The sequence below is a fragment of the Pempheris klunzingeri genome, chromosome 2 (genome assembly GCF_042242105.1).
Source record: "Pempheris klunzingeri isolate RE-2024b chromosome 2, fPemKlu1.hap1, whole genome shotgun sequence".
NCBI lineage: Eukaryota > Metazoa > Chordata > Actinopteri > Acropomatiformes > Pempheridae > Pempheris > Pempheris klunzingeri.
In genome coordinates this window covers 16,882,693-16,909,151 of record NC_092013.1, presented here as the reverse complement: position 1 = coordinate 16,909,151, position 26,459 = coordinate 16,882,693, and the positions used below count along the sequence as shown (strand labels likewise).

The 26,459-nt window shown below is 42.3% G+C and overlaps 2 protein-coding genes across 2 annotated transcripts; both read right to left on the bottom strand.

Moving 5' to 3' along the window:
• Positions 1-890: 890 nt before the first annotated feature.
• On the bottom strand, positions 891-8,840 carry shisa4 (shisa family member 4). The gene is made up of 5 exons (XM_070845435.1): positions 8,617-8,840; positions 6,623-6,800; positions 4,573-4,709; positions 4,289-4,480; positions 891-3,489 (listed from the first exon to the last, which is right to left on the bottom strand). The coding sequence occupies exons 1-5, from the start codon at positions 8,693-8,695 to the stop codon at positions 3,449-3,451; spliced, it is 627 nt and encodes a 208-aa protein (XP_070701536.1). The 5' UTR covers positions 8,696-8,840; the 3' UTR covers positions 891-3,448.
• Positions 8,841-11,703: 2,863 nt separating this feature from the next.
• ipo9 (importin 9) lies at positions 11,704-26,363 on the bottom strand. Its single transcript, XM_070846528.1, has 24 exons — positions 26,107-26,363; positions 23,722-23,783; positions 23,451-23,537; positions 23,095-23,296; positions 22,137-22,225; positions 21,813-21,899; positions 21,437-21,556; positions 21,029-21,129; positions 20,522-20,580; positions 20,224-20,375; positions 20,012-20,110; positions 18,581-18,687; positions 18,260-18,399; positions 17,729-17,891; positions 16,755-16,981; positions 16,389-16,537; positions 16,074-16,202; positions 15,707-15,982; positions 15,378-15,544; positions 14,605-14,738; positions 14,343-14,462; positions 13,888-14,001; positions 13,688-13,764; positions 11,704-12,566 (listed from the first exon to the last, which is right to left on the bottom strand). Exons 1-24 carry the CDS (start codon positions 26,264-26,266, stop codon positions 12,456-12,458), a joined length of 3,132 nt encoding a protein of 1,043 aa, XP_070702629.1. The 5' UTR covers positions 26,267-26,363; the 3' UTR covers positions 11,704-12,455.
• Between the last annotated feature and the right edge of the window lie 96 nt (positions 26,364-26,459).

Below are 26,459 nucleotides of genomic sequence, written 5' to 3'. Positions count from 1 at the left end.
TGCCAGAGCAGAGTTACACAGACTTCCTATTACACAATTCATGTTTATATTCAGACTCGTTTGTTTAGTAATGACTCCAATTTTAACAGCTGAAAATTTCACTTTAGATTTTCTGCCTCAGTGTTTCTTCCAGGAGCTTTTCATATTTCCTCGTAACATTTTGGGAAAAACACTGCGAGAAAATAAAAGTTTTGTTTTTACAGGAGCTGAATGTAACACCAGCAGGGTGATGATTTTAGGGGGAAACTGATAAGTTATGCGTTAGATTAACAAGAGCAATAAATATATGTAGCAAAACGCAGGGTGACATGTTCTTGAGGCACAATAAACAACAATATCCTGCTGTTTATTATAAAGGAAGGCACTAAAATTCAGAGACTTGCTAGATTTTTATAGCGGCACAGATCATGTATTATTATTACCACCTGACCCAAAGTGTCCAAAAGTTGTTTAAAATGAGTGGAAGTTGATATATGAGAACAATATTCTGTTGGAATGAACATATATTTAAAAGAATTCAATAAAATAAGAAACATTTTAACATTGACATTTTAATAAGAGTGTCAAAATGTGAATTACCCAAATAAGTAGATTATATATATGAATATGTGTTGAAATGCTAAATGTATATTGCCCTGGTATGTAGGTGGGCTGTGGTATTGTTTAGTGTATTGTTTAGGGACATTTGGGTTATATGTTGCTTATGTTATATGTTGCTTATATGTTGTGATGATGGTGAAATATACATTTTTGTCAAACATCTGAAAATAGTTCATATTGATGAAAGTTAATATGGACATCTAGTGGTCAAAGTGATGTAAACACACACTTTTCAAAGGTCTCATAATTTGATTTCTTGGAAGCAAAAAGACACAGCAGACAGGTGTATATTACATTCCAAAGTTAAATTTTATGTTATAAATAAAAACTTTCCACTCACCTTATATTACAATGTCATACCATCCATATGGCAACAGACAAAAAGCCACCTAGATAAGTTATTTAGCCAACTGATGTCAGTTTCATTAAACACACTCATGGAGTTGGTTTAGAAGCACAAATAAACAGAAACATCATTGAGCAAACGTTATGTCAAATTACATATGAAAGCGTCTTACAAAGAAAAAGTCCGGTGTTCTCTTTGTGCTTTACAAAGGCTCAACAAATCTGTACATATGGACGTAGCCAGCGGAGAAAACAACTTACGCTGTAAACTAGTGGTAATAGCTCTCGTCTGATTCATTGCTGCGTGGTTTAGCAGTGAGACAAGATACAGCAGTGAGTCTCAAAGAGAAGTTTACAGGCTTCTGTAAACTTCAGGCTTCTCTGATCAGCATGACAAGAGTTTTTAATGGGCCTCTTCTGACTTTAAATTTGAGATGAATTGCACTGGAATGAATAATAATCCAGGCAAAATGTATTAGTAGTCAGACAGCTAAATGTCAGCATGCTTGAGACGTCATGTTTTCCAGCTAACACATTTCACAAGGGACACATTACAGATTGATTACAAGTCTCGGGCCCTGACCTCACTGGAGCCCAACTCTGTAAGAGTAGATTTAAAGGAACACTTCCACATTTTGGGAAACAGCTACAGCTATCTGCATTTTGGTCGTGTTAACGCAAACAGCTAGCCAACAAGCTAGCATTAACGGCAGATGTCCAAAGGTGATAAAATACACCCCAAGCTCAGTAATTAACGCATATGATGTACACTGATGTAAAAACGAAAATTCAACATTTTACAGGGGGCCACGTGCCGGACTAACTCGTCTCTAACGAGTCTGTGCCGGGTGCCTGAATAGAAATACCCTATTCTGCCACATAGCTTCCCATACAACAGCAAACTGATGCACTCAAGTTTTTACATGGATAAACATGATATAATGTTAATTAGTGAGCTTTAATGGGTCTGGCAGTCGTGTTTTATTTCCACTCAGTCATAGGCGGTTGCTAAGCTAAGCTAACGTACTGCTGCCTTTGGCTAACAGCTAGCTAGCTACATATTTACCATTCAGACGTGAAATTGGTATTAATCTTTTTATCTAACTCCTTTCAAAAATGTAGAACTATAATTTTAAAAAGAGGTGGTCAACAAAATCTATTTTTTGGCTTTGTAGCTTGTCCAGAAGGTAAGAAGAACCCATTCACAGTAAAAGGTAATTTCAACAATAATAAATACCTAATGGAAAGATGCCAAAATGCTAAAACATCATATCTTATGTTACAATAACGATACATTATGTTTAAAATAACTTGTTACAATATCATAAAATATTCAGCTGAAGAACAGATTTACAAAATATGTATTTAAATAGTTAATCTTTTTTTTTTTTCCCTCTTCGTGGTTAATTATTGTAAGGCGGGATAATTTGTTTTAGTTAAGCAGCATGACCTGCAACTCCCCTGACCTGATATGTTACAAGAAATAAACATTTAACATGAATTTCACTGGAAAACATCCTACCTGGCATTTTTGGATTAATCTAAAAACTCAATTCTAATTCATTTAAAACCAGAAAAGAAGCATCACGGGACCGATAACTTTGACTGGGGTAGCATGCTGATGTCGAGATGTTGCATTACAGTGGTGCAGCTACTATACTATCATGAAGTAAATTAGTCGAGTCAGATACAAAAAAAGAGAAGAAAGAGGTGAACCTAACAGGTGACTAAAGGTTTCTTACACAGAATTACGAGTGCCATAAAATCCTTAGACCATCTGAGCAAATTTAAGTCAGTATTGCACTGCCTTCGAGCCGTACATGTCACCTTTTAAAACAAACACGCAATTTGTTTTTCACTTCAGCCTCTACCACATAAAACAAAACAAAAAAAACATCAAATAAACAGAGATAAAGACATCATGTCATCATATTTGGAGAATGTGGATCATGGATGACCTGGAATGTAGCCTTAGGCAGTTTCAATTCATTAAAATTTAACAAAAGTGAGGAAGAAAAACATTTTTCCCTTGAATAAACAAAGAGGGAGTGCATTATCATTTTTGTAAATCCCTTCTGACTCCTCCTCTGTAGGGTAATGAGCCCTGTCTTTAGGTGACACCCTGTCATTGAGGCGAGTGTGTCAGAGCGGACGTGGCAGCACACACGGTCGAGCCGCCAGCCACTTTGGGAATGGTGTCGGCCTCCGTGACACCCGCCCGCAGCCATCAGGCGTCAGGTTGCAGGACACAATTTGACTTACGTAAATGCTCCGGAAAAGTAGGACAATGTTGTAAATAAACAAACAAACAAACAAAAAAATAACAAAGTGCCTCCTGTTCTCGTTCACAGGCAAACCACTGCTAGTCAAGCTGTTGTGTTTATTTGAGTGTGTGTGTGTCTGTCTGAGTGTGTGAGAGAGTGGCGCTGCCTTCTCCTTCTGAAACAGTCATTTCTCTCAGTTGCAGTCGTTTCCCCGCTCTGTCAGTGTGTGGACGAGCCCATCAATGACCAGGATACTGAGGTGGAGAGTAAGGTGGAGGGGCTGAAAAATAAGTGGAAACAAGAATAAAGTCAGATCTTCCTCTTGTTCTACGATTACAGTAAAAATCATCAAATTCAGTTGGATTCGTTTCACAAACAGTAGTTGATAACCAACCAGCACTGCCATAGAGCGGCTAAAAACGTAAAATTTGTCCTTGAGATGGCACTCGTGGAGAGATAACAGAGTCAGTGGACTTAAAATGCCCTTGGTGGCATGAAATGTACAGTGTGCAAATTTCACCTAATTTTATGGCAATCTGCCCTCTAAATCAGTAGATATCCTGCATCAAACTGGTGGTGGCGCTAGAGGACAGTGTCCAAAATAGCACCTGCCCTCTGGGGAGCATGAGTGTCAGTGAATTTCATGGCACAGTTTTTTTTTTTTATACTTCTTGTGGAGATTTTGACGTAATGCTGATGCAACAGGAAAAAAAAAAAAAAAAAAAAATCAGGGGGTCACCCAAACATCCTGAGGATCGTGAACATGCTCAATAGATTTCATGGAAATAATTTTACAAGAAGCACTTCTCGTCTTTCCTGTGTATTCATCCTGCCTCCAGCAGGGGTGGTGTCATAGTCACCGGGTAATATTAGAGGTATGGAGCCACTTCCCTTCTCCAAAAGTAACTAAAGCAGCTTGTATTATATACAGTATAGTGGCACATCATTTGTTTGCATTGATTTGTCCGCAAAATTACTTTTAGGGGTTTTACTAGACTTGTCTTTTGTTGTCAGAACAAAACAGCAATTTATACTAATGATGGACAAAATGTGGACGTAATATCTAAAGCTGCTCTTACCCTGGCTGTATGCAGGATCCATCAGGTTTGGTGGATAGGGTCCAGGATGCATCATCGGGTACTGTGGGGGCATGCCAGGGTACTGGGGTGCCATTGGATAACCTACGTGTGGGTAGTCAGAGGATCCCAGTGGTTTTCCATAAGCGTCGTACATGGGCTCCACTGGGTAGCTGGCCATGGGGATCTGCTGGGCTGCGGGTGGAAAAAGTGCAGACTGCAGTGAGGGAAAGCTACAGCCTTCTGGTTGTCTGCACAAGCATGGACGTGAAGAGTAGAGGTCTCACCATCATAGGGTGTCCTGCCCCTCTGCTGCCTTCTCTGGTAGAGGTAACAGCAGGAGCACATGAAGCAGCACACCATGGTCGCAATGATCGCCACAAACAGCAGGATGGAGGAGGCGATGCCAGCTAGAGTGGTGGGGCTGGGAGGAGAGAAAGCGGAGGACTTGAGTTACAGAGTCTTTTCCTACTTGCTTTGATCATCTGGCCTCACATTGTTCCTCCCCCTCTGTCTCTGCTAATTATGAGTCACTTTAGGGAGGATTAAAGCAGAGATGGCTGTGATGGGAGGCTTTTGATTCAGGCACGCTGTTCACCACAGACTGACCCTGAAATCACATCCGAGTTAACGACTTGAATGCCGCATCTCGCCGTCTCTCCACCAGATTCCATCACCTCATCGTCTCAGAGAAGCAAAGAGACCCTCCATCACAGCTCAGCCTCCACCGCCCACTGATCTGATCTCCCACAGGGATTAATAAGATGCAGGTTGTCTGCTTGCCACTGGAAAGTGATGGATGGTTTCAAGTGCTGCAGGGGAAAACTCCCATGTTGCAAGTCCCAGGTAATACCTTGCTTAGATCAGCATCACCACTACTCCTCACAGGGGACTCTGGCATTAAACACCGCTGAAAGCACAGATAGCTGATGAGATAGAACCACTAATGAGAACATATTACACTGTAGGGACCAAAGCAGGGCCATTAAGTCAAATGCAGCCCATGGGACACAGGAACAGGCCAGTTTAAGAGCGTCTTGACTTCAGGCTTTTAGCAGAAATTGCTGGCAGAATGCATTCCCACTTAAATCCTCTTGTACATGTAACTCTATCACCCCATAATCCAAATGCCATGAAGTGATGCAACTGTTTAATGTCGAAGTGAAAATCTCAACGTTTTTCTTTTAAATCTATATCTGTTGAGTCCCCCTCTGTCTGAAGTAACATAATGTTGACTGAGCCTATGGCCCACTGATGAAGACATTTGCACTTGCAGTGTTACTAGGAGATTAGAACTGGGTGTGGACGATATTCCCGGGAAAGAAAAAAAAATCCCAAGCAGCGCAGAGTTAGTGACATCACTCAGCAGTGGTCGCTCCCCCAGTGGTGGTAGGCAGAGCAAACGCAACAGACTCGCTCCAATACTATATCCATGTCTTCAGCTCACTTGTGCGTGAAGCTGCGTACTGTTTTTGCTTCCCGTCTCTGCAGGCGATGCGAGTAAACCAGCTGCCAACTGACTGACGTGACACAAGCGACGCGGTTTTGGAAGTGACGTCCAAAAACACGCGTATTTACTGCTCGTCGCCAAAGAGAACAGAGATCTCAGACACAGTAATACTTTAATATTACTGCTGCTGGCAGTGCTGTCTGCACACACAAAACACTTTGAACGAGCACCAAAGTCCAGTATTGTAAGTGTAATTTTTGTATAACTTCCACATGCCCTCACATTGTTTGTAAATATTTATGTCTCAGCACACTCTGTATTACTATTCATTTTTATCTGACCAACAGTCTAAAACCCAAAAGATTTGTAAAAGAAAATTTACAATGATATACAAAAAGAAAAGCAGCAAATACTCATAGTCGAGTCAGCAGTTTTGTCTGATTATGGACTTCATAAAGAATTCAATTAAAATTTGTTAAATTACAGATTAATTGTCTGTAAATCACCTATAGATTAATTGACTAATTGTGTGACAATGTCCCTGATGCACATGAAGACCATCCATATATTAAGAAAAGGTTAATAAATTCAATTTCATTCTTTTTCATTTTTGGCATTGTTTTCACTTCATAATTTGTCAGTGCACTTTGTTGGGATGGATTTACGTTTCCAGATGTTTGAGGACGCATCTTGCAGCAAGGGGAGGTGTGTTTTTCTGTGCAGACCGTGACGACAAATGTCCTCTAACAGGATGTTACAGAATCTGGAAATGAAGGAAATGTGATCCTGCAGTGATAGTATTGAATCGTGAACACAAACGCTGACTCTTGGTGTCGAGTAAATGAATAGATAAGTAATCAAATTAAAAACCCTGCCGCTGCTCCCACCTGAACTGGAAGAGCATGCAGCGTTTCTGCTCCCTCTCTGTGATCATCTTGAAGGCGTCCAGGCAGCAGTAGCGCCGGTTGCAGTTCCCACAGCAGAACGTGATGAGAGGGCAGTCGAAGCCATTGTGCCAGGTGCCATTTTTATCCACGTACCAGAGACAGTCCTCGTTCCCACTGACTGCAAGACAAATGCAACGCAACGAGTGAGAGGGGGGCAGCAAGAAGGAAGACGATCAAAACGTGTCAAGAAAAGAAGGAAGCAGCAGGTCAGACAGTTTCAGTTCATTCTCAAAAGAATTTATTTTCTCTCAGTTTTACCGACACGCTGTCACTTCTGTTTTATGTTTGATTCTTGATTGTTCACTTACAGACGCTGCTTTGTTCTGCCTTCGGGAGAAAATAAATATTTATTTCCAACCTGCACTGGCTCTTCTTTCTTCACAGCTTTCTTATTCCAGGCCAAGCACAGTCATAATGTATTATTCAACGAATCCCTGTGGCAGAGGTTGAAAACTGATAAGGGCTCAAGTAAGGTACCCAGGAGATTTAAAGGAATTGTATGTCTGAAATTTAAAAAAAGTCTATTTATTATTTCTAGGGCTGCATCTAATGATTATTTCCATCATCAATTAATCTGTCAATTTCTGTTTGTAATATTCGACTTATCATTTGTTCTACAATATAAAACGCCAGAAAACAGTTAAAAAATGTCCTTCACAATTTCCCACAACCCAAAATGTTGCCTATTTTTATCCAAAAACCCCAAATATTCAATTTACTATGATGCAGAATTGTCACATTTGAAGACCTGAACCCATCAGAGGTTCCCATTTTTGCTTGAAAAAAAATGGCCTAAACAATCAAATCAAAATAAGTGTAGATTATGATGGATTAATTGACTAATTGTTGCAGCTCTCACTCATTCGCCAATTTAATCCACATTTGCATCATATGATCATCCTTTTTCAAAACCCAGAAATGGAGCAAAAGTGGAGAATAACACTGTGATGTGTGATGTTCTGGTTCTGCGCTCTCTCTGGAGAAGGAGTTCACGTAGTGACTGAGACACACGCATAAGAATGAACATAGGAATTAACACTAACCCCTAAAGTGAGTTGCAGGCAGCTGGTGTGATTATGTTTAAGGCAGCATAGAATTAAAGGCACACTAAATTACAGCCTGGTCACAGCAGCCACACGTGTGCAGGCCGCTCAAAGTCACACTGACCCGCACATCTAACAGGAGTTTCCTCAAGTCTGGGAGCCACAAACAGTACATCTGACAATACAACGTGACCAAATACTGCATGTAAACTAAACCACTCAGAGCTGCTCTTCCTTGTTGAACTGAGGATTTTAAGTGCACATATTGGCTTAATAAGATGAGTTTTTAGCTAAACTGGTGCTAAAATATACATTAAAGCACAGAGCTCTAAGACACATGCCTCATACTACTAACATCATTTTTATTTTGGTGTGCATTAATCTTCAAACTGTCTATCTATCTATCTATCCATCCATCTATCTATCCATCCATCCATCTACCCATCTATGCACATAAAGCTTGATTGGCTGATATTTGAGGCTTGAATTATATAAGATGGGCTGCTGAGACACGCTGGCTCCTGTGTTGGAAAATAACAACCTATTTTGTGACGTTAATCTTTAATTCTTGAAAACAAAAATAAAAAATAAGACTCCTGACCAGACAGCTGCAGCCATGCTAACGTCCACAGCCTTAGTTAGCTAGCATTAGCTTCCCATTGTTGCCGTTGACATGAAACAAAAACAAATAATTTGAACGAACACACTGAAGCCGGTGAGACTGGTCCACAGGAGCCCGGACAAATGTCTGCTGCCTGCGGTTTACTTACAGATATCCAGGACTGAGATAAACAACAAACACATGTAAACAAGCAGAATAAGAGGCTGAATAAAGACGGTCGGCCGCTAGCCAGCTAGCGCTGCGCTAGCGGCCTGGAGCCGTTATCTTACCGGGAGAGGAGCAGAGGACGACGGTGAGCAGCGCCGCAGTCAGCGCGGAGAGGGACACGCTGTCCGCCGGGGAGATCATCCTCAAGCCAGTTTAGACCGAGAAGACGATTATTCTGAAGAGGGGCCGTTTTTCGGTCGGTGCTAAATGAAGGAGAAAGGTCCAACTACCGGGCGCTGTCAGACATTATCGTGGCTCCGGCGGCTGCAGAAGAGACGGGACGGTGAGACGGTCGGTCATGAATGACACATCGCTGCTGTGACGGAGCTCAAGTAGCGGGACGGCGCCTTCACGTACACGCCTCAAACGTCGGAAAAAATAACAACACTCCACCGTGTTACGTGTCGACGAGGACGCCAAGAATCAGACTGTTTCACCACAGATCACTATTATAGTGATTCTTTAGTGTAGTAATAGTGCAGTAATAGTATCACTGTTATAGCGATACTTTAGTGCCGCTGCGTTTGTATTAAAGTGACACATTGTGCTGCGCTGTCACTGAGCACCCTTATATTTTCCTTATGTGCTGCGTTTGAGTACAGTTCTGAGGATTCATGCTTTGCTCCTTTGTATTTCGACTCCACAACATTTCAGTGATAAACATCGTACTTTTTATACCATAACATTTCCCTAACAGCTGGATGTTTTGCATATTTTAGACTTTTTCACACAAAACATGTGCAGCTAATATAAATGAGATTACCCTCTTTTCAAGTCATTTTAATGTGGGATGTAAATCTTATTTCCTTATACAAATTTAAAAAGATCCAGTAGTAACACTTCAATGCAAATCAACCATTAAAAAACAACAACACATAATTAATAAATAATTTAATAATCATAGTGCTTCGACCTGCCTCATTTTATGCTGTTTAGTTCTCGTTTCTTGAACATTTTTAAACATTTGAAAAAAAAAACAGGTTTAAATATTTAGTTAAAAACAGACTTTACAAGTTTGGGTGTTTTTGCAGATTTCACTTAATTTTATTTATTTTATTTTATTTAACCTTTATTTTACCAGGTAAAATCAGTTGAGAACAGCTTCTCATTTACAATGATGACCTGGCGAGAGGCCCCAGCGGAAAAACAAAAACAAAGCAAAGCAAGAGCAGATAAAAGGAAACAGTAGCAAAAGAATCCAAGACTCACAACCAATGATGAGGAGACTAAAGAGCAAAGGGGATTCAACAAGTGCAACAGTCAACTATGCAATACTGTAATTTCTGTTTAAACATATGGATTGAAGGGAGAACTGAGAGTTTGAAGGAGTTTTGAAGGGAGCTCCAGTCATTAGCTGCAGCAAAACCAAAGGAACTGTGGCCGGAGACAGTACGAGCTTTTGGGTCAGATAAAGTAATGAGATCGCTGGACCTCAGGTGATAGTTATTAAGCGAAAGGTGCAAAAGGTTGGGGAGGTATTGCGGTGTTTTCCTTAAAAGAGACTTGTAGATAAATAGAAACCAGTTATAAAGACGCCTTAATCGAGTATTTAAAATCATTTCGACCAACTACAGCTAAAAGGATGCTTACATGTTCATGCATCAGTGATAATAATCCTAAAACACACACAACACTGAAAGAAGGGCGATTCTACATTAGTGCTTATATTTTAATACTGTAGGTAGTTTTGGCTCTTAATACTTACTAGATGTTAAGGATCATAAGGAGGAGACATTATTTGTGTAAGATGTAAATACACTGTACATTTAGTCATCATGGGCTTTATACAGCTTTTACTGTTTGGACTGTAAGAAATATACAACATACACAAACAGGTCCAGCTGGCTTTAAGTCCATGTGAGGCTGGTGCAGAGATCAGTCCATCTGTGTTCACGATTAATGAGAGCAAAAATCCCTGCTGACAGCGCCCCCTGGTGGAGATCTGCTGTACATGCGCATGTGCAGACTGTGGTTGTGCTGCACCTGTTGCAGAGTTGTTGTCATGGAGTTATCATAAGCCTGTTTTCAGACACAGCTCTAAAACACCTGAGTGGGTGTTCAGGAGCTTAAATCTGCTTTGGTTTTCTTAATCCAGACACACTGTGGGTCAATAGGCCGTTATAATCAGTAAGTGTTAGATGGATGGTAAACTCTATTATGTAAAAACTGATGAGGTTTGGCTGTAGACTGTTTTTATTTTGGATATATTTGTGAAAATTGCATTATTCAGTGTATCACGTAATTTTGTTTTTGCATTTTGACCACTTAAACATTAAGGGATATTAATAGTCGTTCATACCCTCGCACTGGAAAACTCAGATGGTTCCTGTTACTCTACAGCAATTCATATCAAAGATTTATATCTCCAGCCTGACCAAATCTAGCATTATGTTAAGGGTTAAAGCAGATTTAGACACTAAGGTAGCATAAAATAGAAAAAACTGCAACATATTCTACTCTGAGGGATCATTTTTATCAGTTTTATCATTCAACCCCGAGATAAATACTTTTATCGTGTGTGATTATCTGTTCCAAGGACAAACTCCTGCTGTGGGCACCAGAGGTGGAGGCTGCTGTACAAACATCTAAGTGACAATCTATTAAAGTACCGTCGGAAAATAAAATGCCTTAATAGTGGTTATACTTACGAACAATTACTGTACAATAATAAAAACTAATATTCTTTTACAACGTTTATAAATACTAAGTGGGAGAAATGAAGTAAGATGTTGCCCACATGTTGGAATGAATTTATGTTCATGTTGTTTTACACACCAAACTGGTCATTTCCGTCTCTATGTTGAACATATTGATCATTACTTTTTCAGAATGAATTTATTTTTGATCCACATCATTTTAATCCTGTGAAAATATTCTAGATTACTGATAAAAATGTCAAAACTTCAACCACTTCCATTGTACAGTGAATTTATAGTGAGCACAAATCTGTAAACCAACACATTTTGTTTTAATTTTCCATAAATAGGCTAAAAAATGTCTGCGGCTCAGTAAGAGATGCCAGTCTGACGCAGCATGAAGAGTGGAGACAGTAAGTACTTTTCAGATTTGGATTTCATAAAAATGTGGTTGAATGGGATGAAGTTCGTATACAATTCCCAGCTCGGGGAGACAAGAGAGGAATCTGGAAATCAATCTGGAAATGTTGTCCTGTCAGGACTTTTATTTAGAAATGTTTCCATCCCAAATTTCAATGGGTACAAGGAAATGACAGGGCTGTGGATCACCATGGCAACAGTGTGAATTCCCAAATACCCACCGTACCCCGAGACACGACAGCTGGTCGAAGAGCTTTTCATTTCCTGTCAGAAACAGTCGACGTTTTCTGGAATATAAGGCCGCCAAATGTTTCTGTCCCTCTCCAAAGATCGGGATGGTGTCTTTTTTTTGTTTGTTTTTTTTTTAAACTTTGTTTTAATCAATGTAAAGTCTCTTGGAAGTGTTTTCCATGTTGCATTTTACTCTGTTTATACAGAAACACAAAAATAAGGGGCTAGGTTACAAATAGGACATGGCAAAATAGTCCGTTTATATTTCATGGTTCACCTGTCCCACCGTGAAGCCTCGACCTCTTTATTCAACCCTCTCGTCCGCTCTGTAATTACTCTTAAAATGGTGAGTCCTCCGACCTCGTCTGGAACAGACCTGAGCAGGCTCACCTCCTCATCTTCCTCAGTTTAACATCTGCAAATGTCCTTCATCCCAGTTATGGGTAAGTGCTTGTCTTTTAACCCTGTTCCCTTCCTCCGCCAGAACCATCTTCCCAAGTTCTTTCCTCCTTTTTCTTCGCTGTGTTGTAAGTGCGTAAGTGATGGGGCGACAGAGGAGAGTTTTCGGGCGCTGTAGATGGAAGAAGGTATGTCGGAACGGGCACACGGCGGGGCTAGAGGCCGATGGACTGCAGGGTTTGTCTCTCGGTGTTGTTGAGGTGGCCTGAGAACATGCTGTAACACGGCTGCTGGGCGAACTGTGTCAGGAAGTCTGTCAGGTAAGCCTGGGAAAAGAACCAAGTTGATTTTAATGATATCGCCGTCACAAAGCGACGACCTGATCTCACCTGTCACATGTAGGAGGAACAGCGAGACGAATGCTTGTTGTTTGTTTGAAGCCAGGGAAGAGTTGACTGATCAGCGTGTTTCCGCAGTCTGCCTCTACCTGCCGGGTCGCTGACGCTCGCTAGCAGCCGTCTGCAGACATCAGCCTGATGTCGTGTCAGGACGCACAAACAGCCCTTCCCATTCCCTCTCCTGTGGGTTACTGAATCGTGGTTTTTGCACTCAAGTTTGCTGAGCTGGATACACGCAGTTTTGCCTTTTGTTGAAAATTGCGCGCTTCATCCTTAAAGACTAATCCAACAAAGCCGGCCCTGTTTCACTGTGAGGCCTCTCTATAACTGGAGCATCTCCTGATCCGATGTGACACAGAAAGCACTCTCTTACACTGGCGACGAAGGTTGCATCTTGCAGGGGTGGCCGCGGCCATTCTGGAGGGCCGGCTCTTCCCGGAAAGCATTTATCTCACAGTAACATAAGAGCCGTATAGGACACATTTCATTTGACATCCCTGCTATTTACTATATTTATAGATAGAGATTAACATGCATTTGTATGAACACAACAGGCCAAAAGGCTTTACATTCTTGCAATATGACAATATTAACATTTTTCTACATTCAGAGATTTTGCCAAGGTTTAAGGTTTATCACCATGGTGCTTATAGCTTTAATATCTCTGGGTGTATAAGGCCTCAGTGGGCAACACTGCAAGTACTTTCAGCAGGACTCCTTTATGGCAGCACTGGAGTTCTAGTTTAAAGTGATTAAGTGCCTTGATTTATCAGGTATTAGCAGGATTAGCCACAGACATTCATATGTAGTTACTTTATTTCCATTTTTTAGTTTCTGAATTGACTGTCTAGGATATTGACTATTTCATGGTGCATTTTTGATCTATGATTTTTCAACATGAACACCTACTCCTGCTAGCACAATAAATATGTCAGCTAGGCTCTTCCAGCTGCAGGATGGTCCCCCGACTCATTAACCCCCCCCCCCACTGCTACCTCACTGATGGAAACATTTTTGTAATGTTGTGTGGGAATAAACGTTTAGTGTACCTGCAGATCAATCTGATATATGGGGTCTTTCAAGGCATCTGGATCGTCCTCCTCATCATCCTCGTAATAATCGTCATCTGTAAGGCAGGAGCAGACTTAGTGCCCTGAAACAAAGGTCTGCAGTAGCATTTTAAGCAAGAGGCCCGTGGGACTGAAGAGAAACTCCAGGAATAGCTGAGGCACCGGGGAGATACTAGTACCATATTTGTTGGAAGCAATGAGATCGGAAAGCAGCTGCCCTGCGAGCCCTTCATCTTCCTCCTCATCATCCTCCGCCTCTTCCTGCTCATGGTCCTCCCACATGCCACTGGAATCTGGGACAAACAGCAGCTGGTGAGATGTCTGCTCTAGCCTGCTTTCAATAAACAGCAGTTAATGCTGCTCACCGTGAGAACTCTGAGCCCGTGATGATAAAAATCGCTGGTTGATAGTTGCACCAAGCTGACAAGCAAATTGCTAATCACCACGTTATATTTGGGTGAGAGTGACACCAAACCTTGAGAATGCACTGCCAAAAATAAATGAGGGCTTTCAGACTTGACTTTTTCACTAATCCACTACAACGAACAATCAGAGGTTCCACTAGGTGGACAAGTTGGATCTCGTCAGTAGTGTTCACAAGCTGAAGAGAAGCATGTGCATTATTTTGATTCACCTTGGCTCCAGTCTGCTGCGTTTGCTCTGCTGGCGTTTGCCTCCACTACCGTCGACAGCTCGTTGATGATCAATTTAAAGATCTTCACTAGCAAAGGAATGTTGGTCCACCGCTCTGGGTCTGTGGAGGACATAGACCTCAGTGTTAACAGCATTAGTCACAGTGACAGTGTTGCAACTTGAGCAGCCTTGTTAAAAATATGTATTTAATAGGTATTTATAGTTTGCAGATTCAAGTATCTGAAGGTGATGTAGTGCCTCACTCTTGGCAGCTTTGGAACGTGTGCGGATGCCGTCTTCAGGGCTGTAGATCTCCTCTCCCTTCACCACGATGTCCTGGAGACGCTTGTCGTCAGTGTTGAGACCGTGCTGCAGCAGCTTACAGAGAGCAACCGTGCTGCAGGAAGAAATTAAGAAAGATGACAAAAATTTGAGATATGTGACGAGGGTGGAGAATGCCTGTGGAGGATGAAACTAATCAAAAACAAAACTGCTGTCAGCAGCTTCAGTCTAAGGGCTGAGTTATGCTCAAAAGGAACTAGTTTGTGTGATGGTTTGTCCGACCACGTCAGGAAGAAAAAGTGTTTACAGCTGTTCCTAAAATCTGCACTGAAAAACCGTCTGCGATTAAGACGGGGAGACGAGATGATTATTCAAATTTGGGGATGGAGGTGCACATTGTCAGACAGTGTCTCCTAGAAGGTTTGTGTTTGTTTCTTCATAACACAAGTGATGGAAATAGTTGTTTAACAAATGAAAAGGGAGTCAGAGAGACAAGTTCAGTTTTGGAGAGCTAAAAAAAAGAAAGAAAAAAAAGAATGATGAATGATGATCATGAATGATGACACAGACCTCTTTTATACTGTATAGGAAAGCACTTTGCATGCAGCCTAAACTGTCCCAAATATCAGTAGCAGACAAAGACATGTTGATGTTGCCATCTACAGGCAACGGGGGAAAAAAAAATGACTGCAAATTGTGACACCTGCTCTGGTTTCACATTTTAAAATTTTGTAAAATTATTATTTTGTCTGACCTGACTTTACCCTCGTACTGTCCGTAGAAGAGGTGCTGCCTGCTCATCCACTCAGTCATGACGAACTCCAGGGCAGGTTTCCCCGTTGGGCCGGGCAGACTGCACAGAAACTCCAACAGAGGCTCCAGCTGGGAGTGAACCAGGTGGGCAAACACCATGATCAGAGACTACACACAGAGGAAGGAGGGAAAAGAGGTAGAGAGAAAATTATCAGATAGGGACAGTAACTGCACCATCGACAAATAAAGACCAGGTTATCAAACACATCAGGAACAGGTTTGATAGCTCAGCCAAACATCTACTTTATTTCTAACTTTATGTCCCTCTACCTGCATGACACTCAAAGTCTCCGCTTGCTGCATCTTGCTCAGAATTGCTCGCAGGATCTGATCCAGCTGCTCCCCGAGCTGAGTTCCTGCCCGGGAGATCAGAGTGGACACCAACCTGCCCACGAAGGCAGCCGTGAACTCAGACGTCCGTGGGTCCAGCAGCTGGTTGACCACCTGCATGACGTACCAGAGGCCACTGTTCCCCTGCTCGTCCCTCCACTGAGCGATCTGCTCCAGGGCGACGGAGACGTACGCTCGGAGACACTCACCACCATTCTGGAGAGCGGGGGAAAGGATAAAGTAAAAGGAGAGTGGTGGAAGAGGAATGAAATGTGCTTGGATGACGTGCCAAAAAGTTGAATTTTACCTGCATTATCGTGTTGTCATCAGTGCGTAAGGTGCACTGTGCAACCACAGGGAAGGCCTGGCACACCAGCATCTCTGAGAGAGGGGATTTGGTGTTTCGGACAACTGTGGTCAGGATGTCTATCGACGTCTGCGGTACAAAGAGGGCAAGCAAAGTGCTCAGATTTGTTTATGTAATACTAGAAAAAAATTATCTGTTTTGTCCTGTAACATTTTCAGACACAATCTAGTGGGGCAACAAACGTCGACATCTGCTCCTTCTGAAAGGTGCGACGTCTTACACATCTTTGTCTTTTTTGAGCCATTATCTACTTACAGCACAGAGTCCAGTGGGGATCTTGTCGGGGGGAGCCTGCATGATGCTGACCAGCGTGGGGATCAAACGCATCTGCATGGGGCCCTGGCAGCCTTCGATCTGTGCCAGTTCCTTAAAGATGTCCTGAGCCAGGGATGCCACCACAGGGTCTGAGGAGAAGAGAGGAGGCAAATCAAATCTGTCTCTCTTAACTTATCATGTCAACGTCTTCTGTGATTGTTGTTGGACTTTGCTAAGAGAAATTTGTGTTTTCTTCACTCATTCCAGCTTATCCATGTCAAAGTCATCGGGACAAGCTAAGAAATACGGTATGAGTGTAGAATTACAGTCTAACAGGGGATGTGGTCATCAGCACTATAGCAGTACCATTGTTATATTTAAGGAAAATAGCAATGGTGAGGGGGCAGATCTTGTTCTCGGCACTGGTGGTGAAGGCTGGGTCGACGGTGCAGACGATGCACAGGGTCTCCATGACGAGGGTGAGGACCTCTGAACTGAACTGGGCGGCCAGTTGGACCAGTCCCTCCAGGATACTGGGCAGGAAGGGCTGAAGGACGTGGGTGCTCTCTGACAGCTTCAACTGATCACAATACCTGGAGATGGATAGCAGGCGTCAATGAACATGCAGCATCCACCCTACATTTTTATATCTTTATGATCATTTAGAGACTCTTAAACTCCGTACTGGGAGTTAAGAATCTTTTGAATCTGTGATGTTATTTGAGACCTAAAAATGTTTCCATGAACTAAGCCTGAGGTTAACAGAAAAAAATATCAAACTCCCCCTCTAGATGAAAAAAAAAAAACCAAAGAAAATATAAACACATCTACACTGCCCATTTTAAGCAATAGTCAGACATTTTGGGAAATACAGCCGTTAGCTTAGCATAGCATAAAGTCTGGAGTTTTGTGCCGGACTATTTATTACGCGAGTACAGTGACTTCCTAGAGTTGTAAAAGGTTGCCTGGCAACCTCATAGTGACAACAAGACACCAGAAAGTCAATGTGCGAGGCCAAGAAATATGAATAAGATTGGATGTGATAATTAATGAGTTTTAAAAGTGCCGGCATATTTTGTTACATTTGGACAGAGCCAGTCTGACTGTTTCCAGCCTTTGTGCTAAGCTAATTGGCTACAGCTTAAGATTTTAAACGAACGATGAATGAAAATATGAATGAAAATAATCAGTAATCAGTGTGCTGATGGTCTAATACAGACTGGGCCTGACTACTGCCTGCACTGTGGTTTCTGGCTTTGAGATGAAGTTGTTCACGTTTGCTACGTTAGATCACAAAAATAACATAACAACAAAAGAGCTACAAAACACTGTTTGCTCACCCCCAGATGGCCCTGACCGCGGAGATGCGGACGGAGGGCGGCTGGCTGTCGTGGAGGCCGCTGACGGTGGCCTGGAGGAACTGCTGGATGAGCTCAGGAGACATGGCTGCGGTGAAGCGACTGGCCGCCCACAGAGCTCGGCCGAGGAGGAACGGAGACGCCGCTGGTCAGGACAAAACAAAAACAAGGCATGAGAAGACAAGTAAAAATCAGAAATGAAGCGTTTAGTTTGCACAACAATTTCATTTTGTGCCATTTTAATTCAATAATTACATTTGTTTGAATTATTCGGAGCAATGTGATGTTTACGGAGGACTTATGGCACTTAGGAGTAATTATTATTATATATTATATAACTTATTATTGTAGAAATACTTAATAACACTGTAAGTGCCTCAGAAAATGGCATTGTATATTGATGGGAACGGATAAACACACACTTCAGAGAGGCAGTGCTTCTGGGTTTAGAGGCCTTTCTAGATGTGTTGTTGATCACTTCTATAAAACTCCATGGGTCAGCTCAGGACTCACCTGCCAGGTTGAGATCAGCGAGGATAACACTGGCCAGGAAACCGTGCATGTCAAACTGGATCCGACCGTTCTTCACGTTCTCTGTGATGATGGTTTTGACCGAGCCGAGGGCCAACATACAGGCCTCGTGGATCTTCCACCTGGTAAAAAAAAAAGGAAGTTTCCTGACTTTAAAGCACAGGTCCTGACAAACATGGTAAGACTTGGTTTTGTCCTCAATTACAGCAGGAATGTGGGAAGTTCAACAAAGCTCTAAGACCAGACACTGTGGTGAAGTCACATAGAGTCAGAGGGAAGTGTTACTGTCCAGTCTCTCCTCACCAGTGCTCATTGCCACTGTTTTTGGCCTGCTCTGCCTCCTGGAGGTGTCTGGTTGCTGCCGCCGCCAGTGCTGCTGCGCTCTCATTCTGAAACTCTGCAGCAACAGCCTGCAAGCAGAGGTCAAAGGTTACCATCATTATACACACTCTTGGGGCGGACCACTGAGCTGATGAGCAAAGAGCTGCTAGGAAACCACTGCAAACTTGTAAATGCTGGACATTTCTGACCCCTTTTACACGAGACTGCACTGCTCAGCATGATTCAACACTGCACAGAAAGAAGAAAAAAAAAAAAAAAAAAACACTGTTGATAAGTAAACAACCACTTCCAGTCCTTTTCAAGGACTAGGGCAACATGGTTTAACAGATGCCTCCGGTGTTTGCGAAGCATGTGTGTGTAGGAGAAGAAAAAAGCAGGAGAGCAGGAAGGCGTGTTTCTCCAGGACATCATGTGGAAACAGTTGACTAGCGGACATGAATGTCCTCCCATCATCTGCAGATGTGAACTATAAAGATTTTACATTTTACCAAGTTCCTCAAAAATGATCAATTCAGTTGATCTCATGATAATATGATATAAACTATGTGAGACGCGATTATGGATATGAGACGTAAAGATACTCCAGCTTTGACGGGCTGAGATCGAGTGTGCTTGTGAATGAAGGCATGAAATGACGCAACGCTGCCTTTTAGTTCTGACTTCATTTCTGTTAACAAAGAGACCAAGAGGTGTGAGTGTGAAGTCTTATTGAATGACACAGAATCCAATGGACAGTTTTAGCGACTGCAGCATCGGTGACCGACGGCAGTCATGTAGCACGTTACTGTGGATTCTCTGGTGTCACAAAGACATAACGGATTATGGCCATTACTGCTTGTAACTGAACCTTGTTTATCATAAACAGTGGAAAAAAAAAAAACTGAAACAGACAAAGAGGCATTTGGTACCCTAATATTACAGAGGAGGACCTGTGTGGTGTGACATTTACCTTGTTTCCTTCCATTCTTATTACAGAACAGTCTCAATACATGGAGGACACAAGTTCAACATTATTCTGTCTTTCTATTTCTAATTCATGTTAATAAATCACAGTTCTAACATCTTACTGTCCCATAGTCGTTACTGGGAGCGAGTCTGGGAGCAGGCAGAGGCCCCCCTCTTTTGATTGACAGTGTTCACACCAGCAAAAATAAACAGGCAAACACACCAGAGCTCAACTGAATCGAACCAAACAGGTTTGGTGTAAAAAAAAAAAAAAAAAAAAAATCTCAGTTACACAAGAGGGGATTTCATAACAAAATGAAGAGGACGAGTTGTAATAATGGTGTCATTTGAATTTGAGTTTTAAAAATGTCCTATTTCCCCCCCCCCCATTCCATTTCACACAGATTTGTTGGGAATATTTTTAAGAGTAGTGAGTTTTTGTCTCACCAGCAGCAGGTCCTGAGCAGAGATCCTGACAGAGTAGGAGAAGGTGTCATCATCCTCATCCTCTACGAACTGCTGGGGGTTAGCCGTCCACACTTTGATCTGAAGAAACAGGAGGGCAAACGATCAGTGAATCACTAAAAACATATATACTGTACTTTTTCTATTTCCCCCCCCTCCATCAACAGGTGATTTGTCTTAAGGTAATTTCTCACCTGGTCCTCAGTGATCTGCATGTACAGGATGATGTAGTAGATGAGTTCGGGCAGGGCTTTCTTCACTGTGCTCTTGAACTTGTTGTTCTCCAGCAGCGTGTGGACAAACTCGAAGATGCTGAACACTAGATTCTCGAAACCTAAAACCTCTCCTGCAAAAATGACCCAGTAATACCAGAAAATTTAGATGGTGTTTCTAGCAATAAAAACGATGAAACCCAAGTGTCACATAGCAGTGAAAGCAGAAGAAGAAGAGGGAAAGAAAAGCCGCTGTTAGGATGATGTGAATTCTGCTCACCATCTGAGTCTATGGGGTCATCCACTTCCTCTGTGTAGTTGACTTCTGTTCTCACATAAGTGAACATTTGGTTAAGGAACACTTGAATAAAAACATTTGACTAAGAAATGTAATTTTATTGCTAAAAATATCAATTATTCAGTTCATTCAGTCAGACAAAACTAATTAAGTCTACATAAAAGTCAACATTTTCCAGCCATTTTCTCTTGCCGAGTAAACAGTTGACTGCCATGTAACAGAATGAGCCTCTACAGTAAAGTACATTAGTGGTTTAGGGAGGATGTTCTGCAACCACAAGGCCACAAGCTCCAACCTCGCAAGTGCTTGACATAAATGCACAAAAGGAAGTAAAACCTCTGGCTATATCATGTTATTTTTTTCTCACCTCAAATGAAAGCTAATTTTACTCACTGGTCTAAAAAATGCTTTAATAAGCACAGACGACACAGCACAGCAGTTATCCCAGCAGGAAATGAGCCAAATCGCAGTTTGATTTGTAAAGGATATAAAGCTGCACTTTCAGTCAGTGTATTCCATACGATGGGTAATATCTGCTGCATGGAGGACACCATGGGTTTGGGGAAGTTCTTCACCAACGCTGTGACTGCCTGGAAGAGAACAAAAAAGAAGAATGAAGAATTAAACCCTTAGCTGTTATATACAAGTTCAGTTTTTCAAATAAATATCGAATCACTTCTGTTGTCTTGTTTCTTGAGTAAATAAATATGACTAAGAACTGCTACATGCCAAAATTACCATACGGTTCCAAACAAAAAAAAAGTACAAATACTACTATTTGTAACTACAGTTTGTCTAGTCCCGTCCTCCACAGCTGAACACATACATGATTTAAAGAGTCCGCAGGTCACGCTACGCAACCAGTTGATGACTCTGGTCCATAAATGTCTGTCTCACCTTGAGGACTTCCATCTTGAGACCGCTATCAGACGAGGGTCCATCAGGCATCTGCAGAGCCTGCACAAACGCTTCTGTAAACTGCTGCACCACAGGGAAGATCAACGCTTTGGCTGCACCCTACAAACACACACACACACACACACACACACACACATATACAGAGTACATTACAGTATTATTGTCTTGTGTTATTCATCCACTTTAAAAAAAATTCAATTATCAGCTGTAAGTGAATAAGATCAAACTTTTTCCATGGAGAAAGAAGTGTAATCAAAGGTAAGCATGTTCTATCATAATTAATTCAAGCTAAATCTGTTATATAATCATTCATATAATATCAGACAGAACATGATCAATGCTGTGACCGCCTCACCTTCTCAAGCTCTTCAATAGCACAGATGAGGTTGGCACAGGTGGTGAAAATCTCCACTGCCCTGGATCGGGTACGGATACTGTACACCTGCAACAGTTCAGGAGCATTAAAAAGGTAGATATGTGTCAAACACAGCGCAGAACAATTACGCTACTGGCTGTTGTCAAAACCTGTGCATCTAGAAAAAACATAAAATTCAGAAAATATAATGTATTCATTTTTAGGCAGGGAACATACAAAAGGATGCATTTTTTTAAAACAGTGAAACACTGCATTGTAACTAAATGAATGTTGACCAGTAGAGATCAAGAGTTGAAGCAGTACCTCTGCCATGGTGAAAATTTTGTACATTTCAGGTAAGATGACTGGAGCCACCAGCGGCATCTGTGTATCTGTCACCTCCCGGGTAAACTCTGCATGTAACAGACAACAAGTCGTTAAATAAACAAAAAACACACTTAAAATATGCATGTTTTCTTTCAAGTCATTATTTCCAAGGGAGTACCTCAAGTGTTCACTTCATAAGAGATTCAAAAACACATAGGACGGGTTTGAAAAAGCAATATCACGGCAGAAAACATGACAGTTTGGTGTTTCTTCTCTAAAGTTACATCCAGTAGTGACACGTGTATTTGTCAAACTCAGCGCGCTGAATAATAGATGCACTGATCCCGTGCTTTCTCCACCGATACCTTAACTCAGGGTATTGGTTGATGCTCACTACTGATCCAACACCATTTACCTTTCAGTTTAAACTCCCTGACTGTCAAACTGATTGGGATCATTAGTTACAGGTCGCTTCACTGTAACTGTAATGTAAATTTACCAACATTGGTTTTAGGCTGTGCAAAGTTTTTAAAAATTCTGTTGTTACACTTTTATAACAATTTAGCACCAGATAAGATCAGGTAATACAGGGAAAAACAGTTTAAAAGATAAATTCAAATCACCATTAAGACTGGAGTCTTGTGTTTGTGTAATAGAGTTAGAGCTCTGAAACTGTAACAATGCCAGTATAAAATGGATAAGATAAGATATTCCTTTATTAGTTCCACGGTGTGGACATTTACAACATTACAGCAGACAGGAAGAGATATTAAGAAAAAAAATGGATGCAACTAATGTTAACTTACATTCTCATGGAAGCTCCACTAATACAGCCGTTTTAAAAGTTTTAATTGTGATCTTAGCTAAAGCTTATTTAGGCCATTTTGTTTTAGGGGTTTGGCATCATGTTCGAAAAGGACGTACATGTAAAGCTTTTGTGTGTCTCATTACATACCTGTGAGGACCCTCATGGCCCCGTGCACAGCATTGACGTCTCCACTGACCAGCATCTCCATCAGCAGGGTGAACAGCTGCGGCCAAGCCTCGGGCCAGTCCCAGTGGGCGATGGCCGACACAGCATACGCTACACTGGAGCGGACTTTACTGATCGCCTCCCGCAGACCGCTTGGCAGCAGCTCCCTGATGGCGGCTTTAGCCTGGAGGGGGACAACAGGAGTTTGGCAACATTAGGCTAAAAAAAAGCCCTTTGAGGTCAAATTAAAATTGTGCGCAAGAATACTTTTGAAAGCTACAACTTCTGCCAGGAGCAGACAAAGGAAATGTATTTAAGAAGAATGAAAAATGGCTAACCTGATCTGTAGTTTCAGGAGGCCTGAATTTCTCTGACTGGGAACACCAGTGAGTCTCCACATACTGCTTCAGGATGACTGACGCTAACTGCAAACACAGACAACAGGACATCCACGAGGAATGAGCATGATATTTGTAGAGCTGAACAAGTGATACAGCGAGTCACAATCAGGACATTATATAAGTAGATCATGAGCCATTATGTGAGAATAGCTGAGTCTTTAATTTGATATGCATGTATGTGGGCTGGACATTCTTATTTTAATCTCACCTGACGGATTGCGAGCGCTCCCTGAGGATCAACTGTGAGTTCTGCCAAGTGGACACCAAACTCTACAACATGAACATGTCAGCAAGGACAAATAAAATAGACAAATTAGAGCTCTAAACATACACAATACAGTAAGAGCAGGCTCAGAGCGTCGCCTATGGCAGTAAGCTATTTGGGGGAATCATATCAAGTGATGAGAGCAGGAATTTAAAAAAATGACTGATAAAAGGCTTTTGTATGCATCATGATATGCAAAGCTTGCACACAAACTCAAAGCTGCCTACTTGAAACTATCTTTTGTCCAGGGATTCAACTGGGGAGCTGAAATGGCTGCTGCAACATGTGATGCGATGAGAAAAAAAAACAAAAAGATACAAGAAAGCCATGACATAGCTAAATATGACAAATGTGCAGTACAAAATACTGAGATAATTTCGTTCCAGGGATGAAATCATTGCAACATCCCATGAGCTATGAAGCCAACAGAGCACACTGGTGTGAACCTGCCCTGACAGGCCATGCAGAGTGTTGAGAGATTAACACACAGTTCAGGATCAGCATCAACCTCTGCTCTGAACCCGCTCTCTCTCACTGGGTTTTACTAAGAGTGACATCAGGCGCCAGAAGACAATGTTAGTGCTGACAATCCTACAAAGTGGCTGCCTTAGAGGGGGGCCAGCGGAAAGGGTCGGCCTCGCTGCGACGCTGCCGTACAGCCGACAGACAGTGAGCACAATTAGCCTTTCACCAGGGGCACGACAATTGCAAAACAGACAATGGAAAGTCTAGTGAATTATAAGCTACAGCCATTGGGTACTGTATCTGTCTGTCCCATTTGAGTTCTTTATCATAACAAAATACAATGGTTTGTTCTGGGTATCAGCCAATTAGCCAATTCGTAAACTGTCTCCAGTTGTTAGCACAATGTAAATTGGCGAGTTTATGTCACCTTTTAAATTCCATCAATTAGCCTATAGTTTGATACTTTTAGTGAGTATTTTAGACAGATTCTGTCAATGCAATTATAAAAACAGAACATCAAAACTGCTTGTTCAACTGTTTACTTTCCAACTAGAGGATACAGTACTTCATTTGGCTAATTTTGAAGCCAAAAAGAGTGCTAATAAATCAGGAAAAGCAAGCCTGAAGATGTTTTCAGGGCTTTCAGACAGCTTCTCAACACTAACTGCTTTAAAATAATCATAAACCCGAGAGACAAGATCCCACTATGCTGGTGTCCTTTCACGTAACATTTTATGCATTATCCATAAAGATGGAAACATTAACTTTAAGAGCAAGAAGTGGTTACTGCAGTGGCATACATGTACATTAATGTAAGAATGCTTCCCATTCAGTAATAAGTACTTTATGTATGTGCATGGACAGATGATCTGCATCATGTCTCAAAATCTGTGGTTACTTTTTTCTTTGCTCTCCAGTGACAACAAAGAAAACCTTTGGACTGCTAGCCCTCTCTGTGTGTCCCTCCCTCATGTCCTGGTGGTACTGATGATACAGGAAGCTGGCAGCCTCGGTGAGATGCCTCTGGGGGGGGACATCTTCGCGGGAAAGTCCGTCACCGGGCTTTCGGTGGTTACCATAGCGACCGAGAATGAGTAATAAATTAATTTAAGGTGTAACGTTACTTCAGTCACCACAGGAGCTGGGCTGACTCTTTAGAAATTATTTCGCTCCTCAGAGATATAGACGCTTCAACAACAGCGGGCTCGTGAGGCTAAAAGCTGTGGACGTTTCTGGATCCGTTGCTGTCGTCCCCTCGTTTCCAAGTGACGTTATTTGATTCCAGTGCGCTCGAGACCGGAAAAGTGTGCATGCGTGTGTTGCCATAGCTTCAGATTTATTTTAGCTAGCTTGTCGCACTTAATGGACAAGAAAAACGCAACTTATCGCTAAATGGACGTTTTTACTGAGGCAGAGGATGAACCATTGTCCACCCTGTTGCTGTGCTACTGAGGCAGGGGTCCACACACTCCCCCATGTGCTTAATATAACTTACTTACTAGCTAGCGTTAATAATTATAACGCTACTTCTGGCATGGTTAGCCGTGGCTCGTCTGGTCACTCCGGGTTGAGCAAGGTAAGACAATCTACCCCACGAGCAGAGGTAAGAATAACACGTCTTCATGTAACTTCTGGAAATGTGGCCTAACGTTAGCTACAGGGAGCCCAGTCAGTCAGCAGCCGACAAACGTGAGGCTGTTAGCTGCGTCCCCAGCACATAGTTAGCTCTGGTACCAGCAGCAGACAGCTGTCCGCATGGGGCTCATGTCTGCAGAGGCCCACGCCGTTAATGAGTGAGAGCACCGGGTCGCTAGCCATCGTTTCCTCCCTCAAACTCACGTTTGAAAGCCGGCTACCACTCACCCTCTGTCACTTCCAGCACTTTGATCTGCTCCTCCGCGGCGGCGCGTACTTCTTGGACCGGGGACAGGATGGCCGTCAGCGTCTCTATCAGAGCCTCTTTCAGTCCCTGCTGGACCGGGCCGGCGGCCGAACCAGACCGAGCACTACCCGCCGCACTCATGCCTGCCTTGTTTTCACCCGCAGCCCGCTACAGAGTCAGTCAGTCCACCACCACCCGGGGAGGAGCAGAGAGCCGCGGCCGCAGACGCGAAGCGCGCCAATGCATGGAAGCGTGGAGGCGGGGTTTAGCGGGAGGAAGCGCACTTTGTCGTCCGGTTCGGCCCACGTGTGTTTCTTAAGGTCTGTTTTTGTTT

Excerpts from the sequence above, each read along its gene's own strand:
- shisa4 (XM_070845435.1), bottom strand. The coding sequence starts at position 8,695 with ATGATCTCCCCGGCGGACAGCGTGTCCCTCTCCGCGCTGACTGCGGCG. Across the intron at positions 6,801-8,616 it reads CGTCCTCTGCTCCTCTCCCG|TCAGTGGGAACGAGGACTGT; the intron begins GTAAGATAACGG and ends TTTGTCTTGCAG. Across the intron at positions 4,481-4,572 it reads GGGCAGGACACCCTATGATG|CCCAGCAGATCCCCATGGCC; the intron begins GTGAGACCTCTA and ends TTCCACCCGCAG.
- ipo9 (XM_070846528.1), bottom strand. The coding sequence starts at position 26,266 with ATGAGTGCGGCGGGTAGTGCTCGGTCTGGTTCGGCCGCCGGCCCGGTC. Across the intron at positions 22,226-23,094 it reads GGCCATGAGGGTCCTCACAG|AGTTTACCCGGGAGGTGACA; the intron begins GTATGTAATGAG and ends TGTTACATGCAG. Across the intron at positions 12,567-13,687 it reads TATATCAGATTGATCTGCAG|GCTTACCTGACAGACTTCCT; the intron begins GTACACTAAACG and ends TTCTTTTCCCAG.